The sequence below is a fragment of the Lepidochelys kempii genome, chromosome 1 (assembly GCF_965140285.1).
Source record: "Lepidochelys kempii isolate rLepKem1 chromosome 1, rLepKem1.hap1, whole genome shotgun sequence".
Taxonomy (NCBI): Eukaryota; Metazoa; Chordata; order Testudines; family Cheloniidae; genus Lepidochelys; species Lepidochelys kempii.
Window position 1 is genome coordinate 329,712,664 of NC_136380.1, and position 21,428 is coordinate 329,734,091.

The 21,428-nt window shown below is 38.7% G+C and overlaps 1 protein-coding gene across 15 annotated transcripts in view; it reads right to left on the minus strand.

Moving 5' to 3' along the window:
• The window catches only part of MAGI2 (membrane associated guanylate kinase, WW and PDZ domain containing 2), a 1,181,180-nt gene that overhangs the window by 56,853 nt on the left and 1,102,899 nt on the right, over nt 1-21,428 (minus strand). For 10 of the 15 annotated variants that reach the window (XM_073328600.2, XM_073328598.2, XM_073328606.2 and 7 more), the window contains 4 exons: nt 11,078-11,263; nt 7,796-7,985; nt 3,081-3,321; nt 1,879-2,022 (listed from right to left, as the gene is read on the minus strand). In XM_073328600.2, coding sequence (XP_073184701.1) covers nt 1,879-2,022; nt 3,081-3,321; nt 7,796-7,985; nt 11,078-11,263 — 761 coding nt within the window. The remainder of the gene's footprint in view (nt 1-1,878; nt 2,023-3,080; nt 3,322-7,795; nt 7,986-11,077; nt 11,264-21,428) is intronic. The other 5 variants (XM_073328601.2, XM_073328605.2, XM_073328617.2 and 2 more) reach the window with 1 other exon arrangement.

Consider the following 21,428-nt stretch of genomic DNA (forward strand, 5'->3'; position numbering starts at 1 on the left):
AGACTGAAAAGAGCCATGAACTGGCTTACTGTCCTTACTTGTTTAAAATGGATATAGTAGTATTCACTCAGTGACTATAAGGTCTATTTTATACTCGTGAGATTATTCTATTCAAATTATGCATATAATTTTACTGGTCAGATCTTTGGCTAAATAAAGGAAATTATCTGTAATGATGCTTCTCTAAAGGCACCATCCTTCATGGCTCTGTAATCTCGGTCATATGCCCTAAACTATATGACTTCCAGAGTTGACTGTAAAGGAAGAGCTCTACTGCTTTCCTCACCATTAGTTACACCTTGGCTAATATCATATATCCTGGTTATGACTTTTTATTAAGTACAATGAACTATGATAATACAGCAATAAAGGAACAAATGAAAACACAAGTAAAAACATTAAAATATACGATTCTAAAGTAAATGTTAACTCACACCTACATTACATACTCTATATTACATATATTACATACTCTATATATAGCTAGGCAGTGGTTCTCATTTATTGGGCAGTGCTGGCTGGCTTTAGGTTCCTAGTGGAAGGGAAGTTGTTGGGTGGCCTGTGTTTCCGTAGCTCCTCTTCAGGAAAGCTCACAATGCACGGGCTTTGTGGCTTATGCATACTCCAGGACCAAATCGAGTCTTACAAACTGTATGTGCAAAGTGTGCTAGCTAACAGTGACACACGGACCATAACAAAATTTCTGAAAATCCTGACTTGTGTGATGAAATTTTTCACCTTTAACTTTGTATTAGCATGGTTAGACTGCCGTATTCTTTCAAGACAGAAAGTAGACTTGTTCCGGTTGCATGGGATGCAAGTGAGGGCAGAATTTCATTCAGAACTGCAGCATTACAACAAGCCATTCTCTTTCTAGCGTAGCACTATTTTTCCATTTCCCATCTTTATAATTAAATATTGGAGCAACTAGTAGGCATTTGTTTTATATTTTAAGGAAAAGTTTGTGCTGATTCTTGGTCTAACTGTACTGTCATGGTTGCCTTTCCCCACACTTTTTTGTGCACTCAATGAATTGTTATGTATTAAAGTGCAAGTGTAGATGAGTTTATACCTACTCTTCAGATAAACTCTTCACTACAACAGCTGGACAGACCCAAAGCACATATTTTGATCCACTTATTTTTCTTATATATAACACGTTTTTAAAGTCATGTGGAATTTCCTAAATTAACTTTGCAATTTTGTCACACTCAGTGCACTGCTGTGGTTTTTATTATTATTTATATTATAACAACACCTAGAAGCTTCAACTGAGTTTGGAGCTCCATTGTACTAGGTGATATACAAACAAATAGTGAAAGTTAGTCCCTGACCAAAGATATTAGAATTGAAGTGGGTGAAACAATTTGAGGTGAGACAGAAGTGAAGTGACTTCCTCAAGGTCATAGGAGATGTAGTTTCCCTGCCCTGGTTCCTCGCTGTCCCGGAGAGAACACAAAGAAACACAAAACAAAAACCTTCCCCCACAGATTTGAAAGTACCTTCTCCCCTTATTGGTCCTTTTGGTCAGGTGCCAACCAGGTTATCTGAGCTTCTTAACCCTTTACAGGTAAAGGAGGGATTTTATGCTACCTGTAGCTGTATGTTTATGACAAAAGCAATCAAAAATGACATATCCAATCCACAAATAAATTACCTAGACCTACTGTCTATTTAATGTAATTTCTTCAGCTCTTGTTAGGCCATTTAACAATATAAAAGTGTTTGTCCTTCTCTGGACAAGTATTATACGATTTCTATCTGATCTTGTCACAAAATATAACTATTTCTTACATGCAGTGCACAAAATCTTCTGAAAAAAATATATCCCTTAGAATTTACGTTATGGAGCTGTTTCAGAAGAGTTAAATTACTCACCCTCATCCTTCCATTTCTTATTGCTGGCCCATCTTCTGCTAACCTCAGCACATACAAATCCATTTTGTACTCCCTTCCTCCTCGAATACTAAATCCAAACCCTTTGGCTCCCTTCTCCATGTCAACAGTGAAATAATCAAAATCCTGTATAGACACAGAGAGTAAAAACAAATTAATTATGTGAATGGATTTGTGCACATTAAGGAAAAAAACACAACCAATCCCTTTGAACATATGTTTGAATGTGGAATTATCCAATATGCTTGTACAAAGAAGTCATTTGAAATATATATTTTTACACAAACAGGTATGTACATATTTACATGGAAACAGCATGTGTGCCTGCTTTGAAAATATGGCCCTAGAAGTGAACTCTATAGGGGGTTGACCTAGGAATGTGGTCTTCATGAGGACTTCTTGAAACTTAGACCATGTGCCTCTTGATTTAATAAACTTTCTGACATCTGCTTTTTCATCCCTTAGGCAAGGAAAGGGGGAGATTTTATAACCCAAATTTGCACCAGATCCTTCAATCCTGACACCCATTAGTAAACACCACTCATGAGAACATTCCCATTCAAATCAAACATAAGGCTTACTTCTGGGAATAAGCATTGCAAGACTGGGCTCTGTGTAAAAAGAGACATCTGGCTAATTTGTGTATAGATCGTTTCTGCTCACATAGATTATTTCACATCAAGTCCAAACATATACAAGATTGATCTTCTGAAAAAGGAGAAGTTTCCTTTTCAGACTCAAAGTCATAGAGATATTTGTAATTTTTCTGATTATAAATAAGGTATGTCTGCTACAGTGACAGAAAGATGATAATTTATGTAGAAATTCCATGTGACCTGGATACAGCCAGAGTTTATTGATTTAGGGCTGGATTGTGCCTTTAAAGCACAGCCCGTGGTAAGAGACTATTTATGCTGCTGGTATACAGTGGCTGGAGAAGAATAATGTTCTGGAAAGTGCATTTTCTCATCATTGTTTGAACTCTCCAAAACATAACAAATAGTCGACTTGCAGCTGTAACAACAGTATTATAAATAGTGTTATTTTAGTGTAAAAATAAAGCACTTTACAGGTATGAATGAAGTTGGAATTAATTTCTTCAAAAAAAAATTGGAATCAGAATACAAATGTTCAGGTCCATATAAAAACCCTGTTTTCAGAGCTGTGATTATTTCACTTTGTACCTGGGGCTGCCTGTAATCTGACAGAGGATATTGCCTGGTGTCAGGAGAATGTTGTCTGTAATCTATTAAAGGTGGCTGTCTGTAGTCCAGAGGTGGTGGCTGCTGGTAATCCACTACTGGAGGATGCCTGTAGTCTAACGGAGGCTGTCTATAGTCCGCTGAAGGCTGCCTGTAGTCAGTAAATGGAGGTTGTCGGATGTCGGGTTTCACATCCTGTCTTGCTTTTACTTCTGACCTATAACTGAGTAAGTTAGAATGATTATTTTAGTTCTTTAAAATTTCAGAAAGCTGAACAATGCTCAAAGAATTTGCAGAAAGGCATTAAATGCAATACTGAGAGATAAAAAGCAACTGAACAGCTGTAAAATTGTGTCAAACTGGGCTTCACTGAGAGGCAAATGGTGCAGCTGAGATGAGCTTTCCAAGGCAAAAATTGAGGTATCTTAAATTAGAGATTACTTTTGAAAATTTGGCCGTAAGTGACTTGACCAAGGCAGTACAGTATAATTTCCCCATAGACCTCAGTGGGATCAGGGCCCTAAATGGCAGTAACAGGAACAGACTCCAGGAGTCCTGACTCTGATGTACCTTGTCTAACCCAAAGACCAAATGTCACACAAGAAAATATAATACAAAGCAAAAGACTGAATTTGTGTATTGCTTTTCCAGAACTCAGAGTGCAGTAGACTAACTAAGGATTTAAAATATTGAAGAGATTCAGAGGTTTACAGCCTCTATATTTTACTAATGTAAAAGCTTTTTTTTTTTTTTTGGTGAGCTCTCAAATTCAGAAATGGACATTTTCTTTGTATCAGATATAATCTGGCTAATAGAAAGAAATCGTTGATGTAGTATCCTGCAAGATCTTATAGTAGCAATTCCGAGTAAGCCATTCTATGATTTAAATGCAGATCTAGAATGTGCTGCACATTTATGAATGAAGGAAACAGAATTTGGTTAATAAGGACTTAATACTATATAAATATTGTTTTAATTGCTAACTAGTTGAAAGAAGATCCTAACAGTCTTTTTTGTCTGATGTGTATTTCAGGCTCTGCTCTAATAAAGCTTCAGTGTACCTAGTAATAATACTCACACCATGAAAAGGGAATCTGTACTTGGTTTTCAAGGAAAATGCTTAGTTATGCAAATTAATGCGAGCATTGTTTTCTGTCTTTGTTCATTTCTCCCTGGAAATAACTTGCATAATATGTTAGATGGCTTTGTCTTAGGCTGCAATGTATATGCTTTATTGCTACAGTATACATTTCTGTAAACTAGCCATTCCTAGCTCTATTTCCAAACAGAGATAAGAGGGAAAATGATTTGAAACTTGAATTATTTTCATAGAGATTGCAAACATAGACCTGACACATATACTATTAAAACATGCACAAAGTATTCATAATGGGATCTGCTTTTTTATATCAAAGCTTCTTTTCTTCTTTGCTTCTTTAGTATAGTGATTCCATGTTACAAGGACATAGAGAATCTAGGCTTATTGTAATATTGAGTCTGTTTAATAAGAAAAGTAAATTTATTGTTTGTCTTTTTAAAATATTAAATATGACTTAGTATTTTGACTGACTGATACAGAACAACAACTTTTTCTGGTGAATGACTATATAAACAAATTGTAATATTAAAAATGGGTAAAATACTACCCAATGTCAGCTAATAATAACAGAATTATTTCTGAAACACTGGACAACTTAACACAAATTCACAATATACTGGCATATCGGTATTCCAGAGGATGATGCTATGCTATACACAAGTTGTAACAATACTATTTCTTGTTGAATATGTAAATAGGTGTGTTAATGCATATACCTTACTGGATATTCAGTCACATAGTGGACAGGCCATCCTTTAAGAACTTTATAGTTTATATGTCACAAACTAAGGTCCCAATCTTGCAAACATTTATTATCGAGTATTGTGCTGGTCAATGGGACTTCTGATGGGGTTTGAAAAGCATTTTTAGGATTGGGTTCTACAGTTATTACTTGAAGAGAAGCATGCATCTTTCTGGAGCTGGCACTGTCAGGCAAGTGTCTAATGAAATGTAAGGAAAAGGAACTTGAAAAACTGTATAAGTCAGTGCGCGACTGTGGGGGTGCAATCATCGCTGCTTACTCCATGTTTTTGCACTTGCTCAAAATGGCCATGGAGCTGGGAGGGGGGCATGGCTTGACCCCTTTTTAAACAGTGGCCCTGAATTAAATCAGTATGGCAGGTCACTCAAACAGTACGGTCTGGAGTGCCACTCCCGCTGCATGGTTGCAATGCCACTGAATGTATGGGTATCAGGGCCAAAATTCACGGACTGCCCTTGCAATCTGGCACATGGGCTGTCTTTTCCTGTGTGGTGTAGCACAGGGGAGTCTGCTGAGAACTCAACTCGGGGGGGGTTAGCTCAGTGGTTTGAGCATTGACCTGCTAAACCCAGGGTTGTGAGTTCAATCCTTGAGGGGGCCATTTAGAGATCTGGGGCAAAAATTGGGGATTGGTCCTGCTTTGAGCAGGGGGTTGGACTAGATGACCTCCTGAGGTCCCTTCCAACCTTGATATTCTATGATTCTATGAACTCTTGGCAGCACCATCTCATGCACTGTGTGCATAAGAGAGAGGAAAGACTCCCCAGCTACATGAGACCCAGTGTCCCGGGAGTGCAGGAGATGACTGGGGACCAGAATTTAAAACCCATCCATTACTCCCAAGAAATATCTATATTGGTGACACTGGTAGAAATGGAGGAGAAAGGCATTTTGGATAAGTACATATTAGGGCTGTCAATTAATCACAGTTAACTCAAGTGATCATGATTAATTATAGTTTTAATCACACTGTTAAACAATAACAGAATACCAGTTTAAATTTATTCAAAATATTTTTGACTGTTTTTCTACATTTTCAAATGTATTGATTTCAGTTACAACACAGAATACAAAGTGTACAGGGCTCACTTTATATTATTATTTTTGATTACAAATATTTGCACTGTAAAAAAGATATATAAAAGAAATAGTATTTTTCAATTCATCTCATATAAGAACTACAGTACAAACTCTTTAGTGAAAGTGCAACTTACAGATGTAGATTTTTTTGTGACATAACTACATACATAAACAAAACACTGTAAAACTTTAGCGCCTACAAGTCCACTCAGTCCTACTTCATGTTCAGCCAATCATTAAGACAAACAAGTTTGTTTATATTTACAGGAGATAATACTGCCCACTTCTTATTTACAATGTCACCTGAAGTGAGAACAGGTGTTCGCATGGCACTTTTGTAGTCAGCATTGCAAGGTATTTACATGTCAAACATTCGTATGCCCCTTCATGCTTCTACCACCATTCCAGAGGACATGCTTCCATGCGTCTGTCATCAGCATGGAAGTAGGACTGAGTGGACTTGCAGACTCTAAAGTTTTACATTGCTTTATTTTTCAGTGCAGTTATGTAAAAAAATCTACATCTTTAAATTGCACTTTCACAAAAAAGAGATTGCACTACAGTACTTGCATGAGTTGAATTGAAAAATACGATTTATATTTGTAATAAAAATAATAATATAAAGTGAACACTGTACACTTTGTATTCTGTGCTGTAATTGAAATCAACATATTTGAAAATGTAGAAAACATCTAAAATCTTTAAATTAATGGTATTCTATTATTGTTTAACAGTGCAATTAAAACTGCCATTAATCACAATTTTTTTTAATCTCGTGATTAATCACGATTAATTTTTTTAATTGTTTGACAGCCCTAGTAAATAGGATTTGTGCATTAAGCACAGGTGATTTACAGGGCATAGAACCTGATCTACAATAAAATGCAGAGACTCTGGCACTGGCATTTATTGTTTATGGGTCATGGTCTGGCTGAGGTACATTACTCGGTCACATTTAGCATAAAGACCGACAGTGTAATCAGTTTTATTTGACAAGCCCCAAATTAATCCAATGACAAAAGAATGTTGATGGAAAATCACATAATGTAAGAACTATTGTATTATTCCACAACCTAAATGTATTTCAAATACATTCTGGTCTTAATGTAGCTGGTCACAACACTTTAGATTCCCTCTCAGCTCACTAAGTAATACACTGTATCATTTCATTCACAGATAAACTAAGTTGTATACACACAAAAATACATGTATTGAGAGAAATCAGCTGGGGAAAAATCAATTTGCTGTAGATAAAATCTGTTGTCGAACTGAAAAATATTGTATTGACAACTGTGCTTTATCATGCAGAAGACATGGAGGTAGGTGTGAGGGCTAAAAAGAAGGCCATTTCACCAAGAGCATACTTGACATAAATGTGTTTCGCAAATGTCAGGAACATAAAAATGAAGTTTATTAGCAGTGAAGTTATGAGCAAGAGATACTGGAACATAATTTAGTTCTCTGGCAAAAAATATCATGCCAGTAAATAGTTCTGAGAATCTGAAGTTTTAACACAGCGCTCCCTGTTTCGGGAAAGTTTTGATCCTTGTGTAGACCGACATCTCTCACACATGTAGGTGAACGACACTTTTCAGTTTCATCCCACCCACAATTTATGTTTTATAAATGTTGCCACTCGAATATTGGCAACAGGTAACATGATAGGTCACAGTAGTTAGAAACAGAGAGAAGCTCGATTGGATCAGGTCTCAAACTGTACCTAAAGGAAGCAGAATGGGGAGCAGCTGCTCTTACCTGTTGTCATGTCCTTGTAACTGGAGAGGTTGTGGAAGTGGTGGTTGTGCTACAGGACTGTGGTGTGCTACAGGGCTCTGCTGTGCTACTGGACTCTGCTGAGCCATCGGGCTGTGTTGCTGTGCCAGGGGGCTCTGTTTCTCTGAGCTTGGTGCTGAAGCTGGACTGTTCAGCTCTGCATAATGGGAAGCTGGAGATTAAAGAGCTGTCACAGTGCGGCATTTAATAAAGGGCAAAGATAGACAATAATAATTTTTGTAACACTCTACCTCCAATTATTTATGTTTTGTTGCTTTTATTATCTTGGCTCATAATTAGATTTTAAGACATCTAAACCTACTGGACTTCATTTGATCTCTGAGATCTGTAATCTTGGTCACTTTTACAACTCTGGCTGACACATCTGTCATTTAAAACTCAATTGAACTGGGCAAAGAGCTGCTGTGGTTCATAGTTTCTTTTAAAACCTTATAAATATTGATATTTGGAAACTTTTCATTTGGGGAGAATGAAGAATCTTCCTGCTTTCATTACAGTGATGGGATGACAAACTTTGCAACAAGATGTAAAATGCCTTTGTTTGCTCCTGCTGCTTTTGAAGTCAAATGGAGTTTTGAGCTGTCAGGTTGGGTAACGGACAGTGGAACCAACCTTTATAAATACATATTAACCAACTCTGATTATCATTTGTATCACAACAGCATGCAAAATGTCCTAGGAGCTCTACAACTGTACACTGTAGAAACCCAGTCCTTTCCCCAAAACCCAATATCTAAAAAGAAGAAGGGTAGGGAAAGGCATACAGCATACAAATAAAGTGCTAGACTGTGGCTTCGCCACAAGCAAGGGAGACCAATCTGCCTCCAGGTTTCCCCTTGCTCCAGGTTGAGGGAAGAAGCAATACCCTGCACTAGGCTTATATATGGTACAGATTATTTCCCCTAATATCTGGGATGTACTTTTATATGTGTGTGTGGGCTGGGCAGGAGGCAGAAAGGGTCTGGGCTCTGCTCACAAGCACAAGAGGGGATACAGCAGCTCTGCAGAAGATACTTATTCTTAGCTACTACGACACACAATGTACATAGCTGGTGTAGGGACATGAGTGGGCTCTTCCTCCCATTTGCAGCTGGACAAGTGGGGCCACGATCTGACTCAAACTGATCAGTGAAAAAATCAGCACATGTTTTAAAAGGGTTGCTGTGTGTGTAATATATATATACACACACACACACCCTTACACACACATGTACTTCTAGACTCATATCTATATCTATATTTATATATATATATATGTACATATACACACACACACAAACTGTCCTCAACAGCTGTCTATTGAGCCATTGTTAGTTCTTTTTGTAAGGTTAAGTGGCATTACTATTAACTAGTTAATTTGATCTAGGGCTTTTTTGTTAATTTAACATTTTCCTATTGCCTATTTATTCAACTTTCCATAACAATTGATTATTTTATACCTATGACTATTTTCAAAGTTTGATACTTTTAGGATCATTTAATTTTTTAATTTTTTGGTCTAATTTAGGACAAATTGTCAAAAATACCTCTAAATTTGCATCCAAAAAGTTTGAGGCTGAAGGCACAAACAGCACCGGTGTGTGTACATTGCATATTTACATGTCTAACAGTACAGTTTGCATGTGCAAGTGTGATTTGTGCTTCAAAATTTCGAAGGCTGGTTTGAAAATATGATCCCTCATGCCTACGCCAGACACTCATAGACACCAGTCAAATCGTACATTAATACTAGTGCTTTGCATTTCTATAGCACCTTTTCACCTGAGTGCACTTCACAAAGCTTTTAGATACTGTTACCTCTTTTTATTTATGGGGAAACTGACATTTGAGGTTAAGTACGTGCCCAGTGTCAGTGAGTCAGCAGCAGAACCAGGAACAGAATCCAAGTCTCATGATACCTGTTGCTGTAACCTCTAGAACCAGCAGCTCCAGAGTCTGCCTGTGGTGCAGCACTCAACATTTCAGATGTGCCTCTGCTTTTTCTTTTCTATGTAAATTAACCAGTGTCACTGGGGTGGACCTATTTGCTAGTATACCTTTTTGTTAGCTAAATGCCTACACAAGGCTGCTTTAAATGGCATAGCATGGATTATACACTATATAACCCATGCCTGAAGAGGTTTACAAAACAGATCTCTGGTTAATGTATGCCACTAACTTTAAATCTCTTTCTGAACAAAAGAAAGCATCTGAATAAATTTGAACTGGACGTATGGATCTAATTGCTATTTGGAATGGGTGAATGCTTTACGGAGTATCTGCTAAGAGGAGACGACCTGTGCTCTTCCTGTACATTTAGGTGTTTCTTCACACTGAAGTAGGGGTAGCGTTATCCTGGGCCAGTGCCTGCCAATTTCTTCGATATACTAGTAGAAGAGCATTATACTCAGTATGAGTTAAGCTGAGAGCACCGACAGAGCTGAAGATCATCTAAATAGCACACAGATCAGCAAGTAATCTCATTGCTTTCTGTATTTGACATTCCTATCCACACTAGAATCCTGCTCCTGGGACTTAAAGTCACAGTTTCTTTAATGCAGTGGAATTCATATGCTAGCACCGCAGCTCTTTCAACTTAAATTACACGAAGCTCACATCAAAGAAACTGCACTGATTGGTTTGTAGGGTGATGCCAACAATAATGAGTCTGTTACCTTGTCTGCATCTGACAAACTGAGCCCTTTGGAGCTTGGTTTTCCCCTAACTTGCATAGTCACTTATATATGTGCAAAGCAGTATCAAAGCAAATTTCTCCCTTTACTCCAGTGGTGGCATTTTACATCCGTTTTTGCAGTCACTCACTACAGGTATAAATGAATACACAAGATGGCAGTTTGTGAGTCACTTATTTCCCACTGGCTAAGGACTTGATTTTGTTCTCTTACATTTGTGAAAATAATGACTAACTCAATTGAAGTCAGTGGAGTTCAATCATATAAAAAGGAGTGAGCTCAAAATCAGGCCTTTCAGTGAGTACTTTACACCCAGGTCAGAAGGCAGTTCTTCCACAAGTCTATAGCATACCCACTGCAGTACTCCCTCTGCCATCAGGTTTCTTGAAGTTCTTTGAAACATACATCCACAATTAGATTGTTTTCAAGCATTCAGATAATATTCTAGCTAGTTCTAGGGTTGCAGCTGTAACCTTTATGTACTGCGTATACAAGCTTCAAAACAAAAACGCTTCAAACTAACTGGAGGTAACATAACTTTCTTCCTGGGCTTTAAGGCTCAATTACTTACCCTCCTGAGGAATGATGCGTAGTGTTACACTAAGACCTGCATCTTTAATTAGCTTCACAATATCTGCATGAGGCATGTTAATAATAGACTGGCCATTCACAGCTAAGATCCGGTCTCCGACTTTTAGTTTTGTACAGCGATCAGCAGGACTTCCATCAATTATCCTCCCTATTTTATGGGGTACAGCTAGACAGGGAAAAATATTTATAGTTAACAAATGTTGCAGTAGGCAGTGGTATCCACAGAAAAACAGATGGCCACATTTTCAAGAATTTCCCAGGTAAATTAAAAACAAAGAAACAGGTGCACAGAGCCAGTTATTATTTGTATTGCTATCGTGTCTATTGGCCCCAGTGAGGGTTCAGTACCTCCTTGTGTCAGATGCTGTACAGACATGAAGTCAGATGCCTCAGAGCGCTTACAAACTTGGCAGAGGACAAGATGCTACAAGTGGGCGAAACAAACAGATGTGGGGAATGGCAGGAGAAAGCAACAGTGAAAGGTTTAAATTTTGCACAATAAATAGTAATCACACCTGGCCACATACCTCTCAGTGTACAGAATTTCTTTTATTGTTAGATTTTATTATAAAAGTACAACCTAGAGATTATGTTCTTTATAGTCAAAACATATTTTTTACTGTGGAAAATAATTTGAATAGATGCATTCAAGATACTGCAAATCATACCAGGGATTTACTGCGTTTCCATATTCACGTGTCAGGACGAATGTGCGGTTACAGCGTAACATGTATGTGCAGTATGCATAGACACAAATGTAAAGTGTAATCTTATAACATTTTCAGCTCAAACTTGCTTCTCACTTTGCTGCCCTCCCCTTCATTCGCTCATTCTTTCTGAGTTCCGTCTCATTCTCCCCCTCACATTTTCTTGTTCTGTGTCTAAGCTGAGGAGGCCAGCCAAGACGTGGAATACAGAAATGATGATCCATGGACATGGCACAACAGCAATGCAACCCGCTCTCATTGTTACAGGGTTTGCATTTTGTGGGGGAATAATTTGCTGCTCCTAGAAATCAGGTGCACTATGCAGTTTCAAATCCCACTTATCCTTTCCAACATGCAAAAGGACTCCTTGACTGGGCTGTAACCCATAATTTTCCCTTTTTCTTTATTCCAGAGATGTACCTGGAACAGTTTGGTAAAGAGCTACTCAGTCGTATCGTGTTATTCATATGCAAAGGGCAGGTAACTACTGATAACAAGCATCTCTACATCTCTTGACAACTGGATTTCTATTCAAAATCTGTGTGGCTAAGGAACTATCTGTTTCTTATACTATACTTACATGACACTCACTACCACATGTCTGGGCACCACCATGTCTGGGCTTTTATCCTTACAACACCGCTGTAAGGTAGGGAAGTACTGTTAGCCCCATTTTACACATTGGGAACTGAGGCAGAAAGGCTAAGTGACTTGCCCGGGGTCATACAGGAAGTCTGTGGTGGAGGAATGACTTGAACCTATGGCTTCCCAAGTTCATGGCCTAACCACTGGACCATCCTTCCTCCCACTGAAGAGTAAGGCAGCCAGTAGTTCCTGAGGAGAACTAAGTGGTTTATTATTAACGGTTCCAGGTTTAGAATTAAACTGGCAGGATTTCTTTTCCGGAACCCAAATTTTAGAAGTAGGGTTAAACACAAAATCTCCTCCTGATTTTTTAAAAATCAGGCGAGTCACAATTTGATGGCGAGTCACAATTCACAATCTTATCTGAGTCATTTGCTGATTACATTGCACCACCAACTGATCAGAAGGCTCCTAAATTAAATATTTTCAAGGCTGGCTATCATCCAGTCTGCTAATAAAAGGCCTCCTACTGGCCACTGGACATCAGCCAGCACCACAGCAATAAAGGAGCGGTGTGAATTCTTACGGCCAATTGTCAAGAGATGCCCCAGTCTCCAGAACATTGAAAGAGACCATTGAATTTCTGCCATTGTCAACAGTGTAGTTTGAAGTTTAGTGTCAAATCTGAATGGAGCAACCTGTATGGAAGAGGTCATTAGTGGTGCATATGAGTACTATAATTATCTAGTCTTTTAGAAAAATTATCTGCTTTGATTTAAAACCTAATAACTCCTGAAAATGACACTTGCAAAATAAAAAGGTTTTAAACTTGGAAACAAACCAAACCCTAGAATTTACTATTCGTTATGTGCTTTGTTTTTTAACTCAAATTTAACCAACAATGATTCCTAAAATTCAGATGGTCTAGTTATTATTGGGCCTCCCTAAACTACTTTTTAAAGAACTGGACTAGATTACAAAATTAATGAAGCTATGTTTATTTATATCAGCTAAGGATCTGGCCCATTATTTGGATGTTAAAAGACTGGGACAGAAGAACAATTGCTTTATTGCTGTTTTCTTTATTAAAATCTATATTTTTTATCCTAGCAACTAAAGAGAACTGTACAGAGAAAAGATACATTTACAAACATTTTTACAAATATTTTAGCATTCACTGCTAGTATAAAATGAATTGTTAACAGGTGATGTGTTCAGAATACACAGTGTCCACAAAACAAAGTTAAAATTCCCTTTCCTTTTATAAAGGTTCACTGAGGTGATCGTATAAACTCACCTTGCACATCTCTTATGCAATCACAATTCACAAACCCCCAATGCAACTTTTGTTTCTATTACTGAGGAAAACACTATTCATGCCATTTGACCCCTTTCTGAAATGCAGCAAATCATTACTTTTCTGAATTGAAGATACAGGTAACTACTCTGAAACTCAGTCCACAGTCAGACTGTGTGCTTCTTTAACATTATGCTTCAGTCAAGAATACAAATTTAGCTATAGCTTTAGTAATACTGTCACAATTAGAAGAAGAAGGCTAACGGCATATTGGGCTGCATTAGTAGGAGCATTTCCAGCAGATCGAGGGAAGTGATTATTCCCCTCTATTTGGCACTAGTGAGGCCACATTTGGAGTATTGCGTCCAGTTTTGGGCCCCCCCCCCACTACAGAAAGGATGTGGACAAATTGGAGAGAGTCCAGTGGAGGGCAACAAAAATGATTAGGGGGCTGGGGCACATGACTTATGGGGAGAGAATGAGGGGATTGGGCTTATTTAGTCTGCTGAAGAGAAGAGTGTGTATGTGGTGGGGGGGATTTGATAGCAGCTTTTAACTACCTGAAGGTGGGTTCCAGAGGCTGAAGCTCGGCTGTTCTCGGTGGTAGCAGATGACAGAACAAGGAGCCATTGTCTCAAGTTGCAGTGGGGACAGTCTAGGCTGGATATTAGGAAACACTATTTCACTAGGAGGGTGGTGAAGCACTGAAATGGGTTACCTAGGGAGGTAGTGGCATCTTCATCCTTAGAGGTTTTTAAGGTCTGGCTTGACAAAGCTCTGGCTGGGATGATTTAGTTGGGGTTGGTCCTGCTTTGGGCAGGGGGTTGGACTAGATGACCTCCTGAGGTCTCTTCCAACCCTAATCGTCTGATTCTATGAACTCGGGTACTTGCAGAATGCACTGTTGCTTGGGAAATAAGTACCCACAGGGTGGCACTTTGTTTGAAACCTTTCTTTACATTAAAAATCTAATAAATTATGAGTAATCTCATTTTGTACAAAAATACAGAGTTTATTCTGCATAACTTCCACATGTGTATACTGATGGAAGACTAGATACCCAAAAGGAATAAAACAGCAACTTGACAGTGAAATAATGTACATTTATAAAGTACCTTTTGCATCAAATCACTTCATAAACTATATACTGCATCTACAATAATAATTTAACCTGTGAGTGAAATGTGGCCACCTCTGGCCTGGAATGCCACAGCTGTATCAAATTACCAGAGCAATAGTATACAACAGTTAAGATCAGAAAGCAAAGCAGCCCCCTTTGGGAAATTTAAGTAGGAAGAAACTACTCGGACTATCCAGGCTGGAATTTGGCTAGAATACCCTGGCTAAAATTCCTGTGCTTGCCATTTCTAACCTAGAGATGATACTGTCAATAGCATAGGGTCCCATAAAGCTATGCAGGGTCACTGGTTTGGTACTGATTCAGAGGAAAGAGTGCCTTTTATTGAATAACTAACGCAACTTCACTAAGCTACTCCATGGAGGTCTCCCATCCAAACAGTAACCAGGCCTGATGCTGGAGATAACAAGGATACTGGACATGAGAAATAAGTCTAATTTAATTGTAAATTGGGAGGCAGAGGTGAGTTTGGTTTTTTGCTTAAAGGTTTACACACCATTGAAAAACTTTTACACTTAAGTGCTATGTGTTAAATGGGAAAAAGTGACTTTCGGCAGCTGTTAGAAACAGTGTCCTGCCTAACAAGGTAGAAAAAAGGCAATGAGAGTTCTGTTCTGATGATGTAATGCTTCTATCTTGATGCTTCTTTGGTACATTGTGTTGTCACCTAATATCCAGCTGGGGACGTTTTGGTGGGGGAAGGGGGATTCTCTGTAAGATTCTCTCCAATATGTACCATTTAATTAAGCTTTTGTTAAACTGCTATTTTTTTTCTTAATTCGCTTCTTGACAGTTACTTTTGTCCAAACAAAACAATTTGGAACCTATGGCTTAAGAAAAATGCACAAAACACTTTAGCAGGGGAATGAATGTTTCCACTGGTCTTTGAAGTTCTTTACTAGTCTGTTCACGCCTTTGTATAAGGAATTAAGTGGAAGCAACTCTCCAAATATTTTTCTTTTGAACAACAGTGACTCTGTAGTCTGAGACACATTCCGCAAAGAGAATTCTATCTTCTTATCTCTCATCACTGCAGCAGCCAGACTGTAATTCATATTTTGCAGATGTCCAAGCCTGCAGCAGTCATGGGGAATATTGTGACACATGGTTTTAAGAGCCCCACTTTATTTTCATTCCCTTTGGATGTGGATGAATACATGCTCATCCCATTGTAAAGAGTTATAAAAGATCCTGTGTAGTTTTCTTTTGAGGGTAAGTAACTTTCTTTGTGTTATCAGATCCCACAGTGTATAACCTACATGGGTGAAAATTCATGATGAAATATATACTTTATATAGGTCAGTGTATGGTTAATATTTAGGAATATGTTAAATTAATGTAACAATAATATACGAAATACGCTCTCTCTCTTCAGGTGGGTGTATTTGCCCCCCCCCATTATTCTGAAGTCTTCTCAAAAAGTGACAGTTGTTTCGACGTGATAGTCATATTTAAGCTCTTCAGGTCCCGTTAATACATTTATTTATTTTTCAGACCATGCTGTTCCTCTGCCTTCACTCAGTGGTGTTGAGCATCTAGGGCTCAATCCTGCAAGGTGCTGAGTTTTTTGGCTCTGATCCAGTGACACACTTCAGCATGTGCTTCACTGCGTGAGTAGTTCCATAGACTTCAATGGGACTACTCACATGGTTGAAGCTGTGTTGGACTGAATTGTGCTAGAATGCTGATCAGTACCTTGCGGGAACTAGCCCTTACTGCAGTTTCAGTCTGATACTTTATTTTATTTCCTGAGTGAGGCCTCAATCCTGCAAAAGGATCCTAAACCACAGGCCCTTAACCACCCCACAGTGTCCCATTGATTTGGTCAGGGAATAGGGCTTGTGCTTGTAGACCTCTTTGTAGGTTAGCAGCTTTATGCTGTTTTGCCATGTTGCTCTATGCTGTTAAGCAACTGCCATGTTCTGTCCTAGAGGTGGCTGCAATTATCCTAACTTGCCAAGCACTTCAAAACAAAATAAATTATTAAAAGTAAGATGATGTATTTTATCATATCATAAAACAAATAATCTTATTATAGCTAGTAAGGATTATTTGCTGAGTTTGATAGTTGTCCTTTCATCTCGGCTATTGCCATTTCTCTCGCTTAACTTTCTTTGCTCTAACAACCTTGCTAGTTTGCTGTAGGTAACCCTCAGCAAAACAGGCTAATACAACCAGACTTGGATTAGAGAAAAAATTCAGTTTTCACTTTACAAGTCTGTTATGTCAGAAAATTATTGCTTTTGGTGACATTTGCAGAAACTTGGCATTGTGAGATGCAGTTGCTAAAAGTCTGTAAAAGTTTAAGAAAATTGTAGTAACATAGGAAACTTACATAACCAAACAGGCAAACAATAAAACAAAGCTGGTACTTTAGATGTGGTACCATGCCAGCAACGAGGTTCCTATAAAACAAATCTCCCTTTAAAAATAAAGTCACATATTGTAATTAAGTGAACCATTACAAAATAGAACTAGTTCAGTGAACAAGACAAGCTATAATTAGCAACTGCATGCCCAGAGCAACCTCCAATTTTTAATGTATTTACATTGTAATGTTCTATTTAGTGTCTGTGATAGAGGGTCTGTCAAAAAGGGTTCTGAGTAAATACTGAATATCAAATACATTTGTAACCAGTAAAATATTAATAGTGCCACCTCAGCAGCTTTGCACAATTACTGTGAAAATTCACTACCTTGGGCACAAAATCCACACACATGCCCTTTATCATGCTGATTGGGGTTAGTGAAAAAAATTGTATTTTGCTTTCCCATTAAAAAAATTATCCACCCAGTGAGTGAAGCCATAACCCCAGATCCCAAAGTGGACTGGGAAGCTTGCACTGGAGCATAGCAATCTTACAGACGTGGATGCTGGCAAATGTGCTCATAAGGGACCTGACGTTTCTACTGCCCCTTTTGTAAAAATGAGTGCCTGCTTGAAGGCTTGACTTCTGGGAACCTGCAACGGGCCCATCCCCGCTCTTTGTGCCCCTGACTCCCACCCCCAAACAGGGAGAAGGGGAGGAACTGCCCTAGGAAAGTTGCCCTCCTATGCTGCTTAGGCCTTTAATTACCTTGGCCAGTCCTGGGACTGGACCTCCTTCCTGGGATAATCCCCCCCTCTCCTCTGCCACTGCTCCTCCTCTGCCTCCTCCAAGGCCTCCTCCTGCCCCTCCAGCTTCTCTCCCCCCCAGACTGTGCAGTAAGAGCCTGATAAGCAGCAAGCTGCGGCTAGTGTCAGCAGGGTTTTGTGGTGCTGGATTCATAGCACAAGCCACAGGTTGTGTGTTGTGCTCCAACTGCCCCCTATGGACTCTGCTGGTCCAGCACGGTCCACATGCGGTAGTTAGAATGCAACATGCAGCCTATGGCTTGGGCAGTGAATCCAAAAGCATTTCAACCCCATTCAAATTTTCTATGGCTTGCCTACTATCAGACCCACACTGTGCAGTCTGTGCCTGTGCCACAGGGTGCAGTGGAGAAGAGTGCCCCAGTGGCCATTCCATTTGCTGTGTTTGTTGGACCCCAGTGATGGTGCGTGACACGCACATATTTTTTTACATGCTTTAGCTTGCAAAATTAGTAGATTTAAACCCGAATTACTAATTGCATAATTACATTAAAATCAGAATGACTATGAAAAAATTAGAGAGGGTGGCATCTCTGCAATGTTTGCAGAATTTCTGAAGTTGGCCAACGAAGTCACTGAAGGGGCCAACCTGAAGCATTTGCTTTAGGAGTACAAATTGGCCTAGGACCACTGCTATACCAGTGCTGGATGTCTGTCCTGGCACAGTGTGATGACTAGCACCAACCAAATTTAAGGAAAATCAAGAGAGGTCTTGAATTCTGAATTTAGGAGTCAAAGGGATAGGACATATTTTTAACATAACACTGATTAAAAAATTGTGGAAGATCTGATTTAGTTAACTGATTTATTTACAGCCATCTGTAAACTATTTTATTTTTAAAGATATTTAATAATATTTCTATGTTTTAAAGATAAAACTAGTCCAAAGCCATGTTTTTGTACCTCTGCCACAAAAGGTTTTTTTTATTTAATGTTTTAGAAAGGGCAATAAAAATCCAGGAGTTGGTTATATGCTATGATCCATATGCTTGCTTCAGCTCGATGCGCATATACAAGGCCAGAATAGACCCTAGGTGCTAAATAAAATTCTGCTTTTTCCTCTTTTCTTTCCATCTCTTGCTCTCTTTATAAACTGACTCAGATTCACAAGAGCCATTCACAAGAGCCATACTGCGCTCCAAGAAATTTCTCAGCATGCCTCCTGTAAACAGCTGAACATTACAAGCAGGTGTTACCAACAAGTAATGTTTCTTGCATCTATACATGCAATGTTCTCTCATTTCCTCTCTACACCCCCCCTCCCCGAACAGTTAAAATAGCATTGTATAAAAAGTCACTGGGCTATTTTCTCACATTTATTCTTGTACAATAGTTAAATATCAGAAGTGATCACATGAAGGGGAAAAAAATCAAACCTCTACTGTATCTATTAAATCCTCTGGCAGATAATAACTTCTTGCCATATTTTCTTAATGTAAATGGAAACAGAAACTAAACCAAGCAAATGAGCCCTCCTGAGCCAGCTGTCCTTTCTAATATGCTTATACAGTTGATCACATGAATATTTATTGTGTCCTCAATTCGCTATAGGTGCAAGAGTTTTCATTCAACCAACAGGCCCCAGCACATCAGGTTTTAATTTGGAGAATATAATAAATGTAAAAATCTGTTATTTACTGAATTAACTTAAATTCTGTAACAACCTCATCATGCTTGCTGAACCTGTGCACAGAAGGCCTTGGCCTCCAACTGATCTGTGGGAATTGGCAGGGTAGGGTGGGACCAACCTAGTGATCTGTTCGGGGGGGAGGAGGGAAGGAGGTAAGCTTGCCTAGTGTTAATAAACACTTACTAGCAGTGTTTTCTCACATTTATAAAAATATAAAGTCTAATCACTTCATTCTGGCAGTGCAAGCAGTTGCATTTCATTGTTTTCCTTGTTACTGCAAGTCAGGCTTCTTCATAAGGTTTCTTCAAATAAAAAAAGATCAGTTTGACTGGTATTTGGTTCTGTCGATCCCCTGAAATCCTGTAATAAGCACGCTAAAAAGAGAGTGTAGCTATTGCAGAGTGATCTCCTCACAATAAACCCCTTCCAAAAGGCCTATAGCTCTTAATTCTCCCTACTGTAAAGTGTGGGCAAACTTCTTCACAAAAAATTGTGTAACCAACACATGCTGAATGTAATCAGTCATCCACTCCATTTGTTGTCCTGGGCACTCCTGTCTTTCTGTGTATGTGTGTATTTGGGCTGCAAATTCTTCCAAGAATGGAGCTTGTTCATTATCTGTAAAGCACCTAACATACTGATTTCTTTAGCAAGAGTTTCCAGTAAACTATGTGTGGAGATTAAGTATTATTAACTATTTCCAGAGAAATCGGAGAAGCGGTGATGCTCGAGTCAATGTTACTGTGCCAGGCACAAGGTTGTGAGAATCAGCATAATTATAAAATGTAAATAATGCTTCAGTACAGAAATTACCAAAAACATTTTTATAAAGAAAATAATACGTCAAAAAGGCCCCAAGTGGGTTCTGTGAACATTTGTGATGGTTTTCTTATTCCAGTATAGCATCAAAGGAGGTGCTGCTGAAACATGAAGACATATCACCTAGGGAGGTGGAAGAATCTCCTTCCTTAGAGGTTTTTAAGATCAGGCTTGACAAAGCCCTGCCTGGGATGATTTAGTTGGGGATTGGTCCTGCTTTGAGCAGGGTGTTGGACTAGATGATATCCAGAGGTCCCTTCCAACCCTGATATTCTATGATTCTATGATCACTATGTGCCCATGACTATTAGATTTATAACATGTCTTAAAGCAGACCTAAATAAGAGACAGCCAGACAGAGGTCTCTGGTTTCTCACAAAATGCAGGCTTAACTGACACCTATAAAATCCAAGATAAGCGTCTGAATGACTACAGAAAATAGTATTATAAAAAAGTTAACTTCAGATTTAGAGTTTCTTTGAACTCCTTGGGGTTTTGAGATAAAGAACAGCTTTATTGACTGACTGATGAACCTGTGTGTATGAGATCTGAGACTATTCTTTGTGCCCGCACTTCACCTGTACTTCTTAGTGGGTAACAAGGTGCCTCAGGATCCAAACCTAGGAGAAAAGGAGTACTTGTGGCACCTTAGAGACTAACAAATTTATTTGAGCATAAGCTTTTGTGAGCTACAGCTCACTTCATCGGATGCATTTGAAGTGAGCTGTAGCTCACGAAAGCTTATGCTCAAATAAATTTGTTAGTCTCTAAGGTGCCACAAGTACTCCTTTTCTTTTTGCAAATACAGACTAACACGGCTGCTACTCTGAAACCTAGGAGAAAGATTCACCTCTGACAAATCTCCAAGCTTTTAAGAGCTGAAAATCTGAAATGTAAGATGTCCATCTATCCCTGCCTGGATATCTTTGAAAAGAGCAATGAAAAAACACCTGCAATGTGATTACAGAGTGGAACATACTTGTGATTTATGAGCAAAGAATCTAGTTTTCCATTTCGATTTT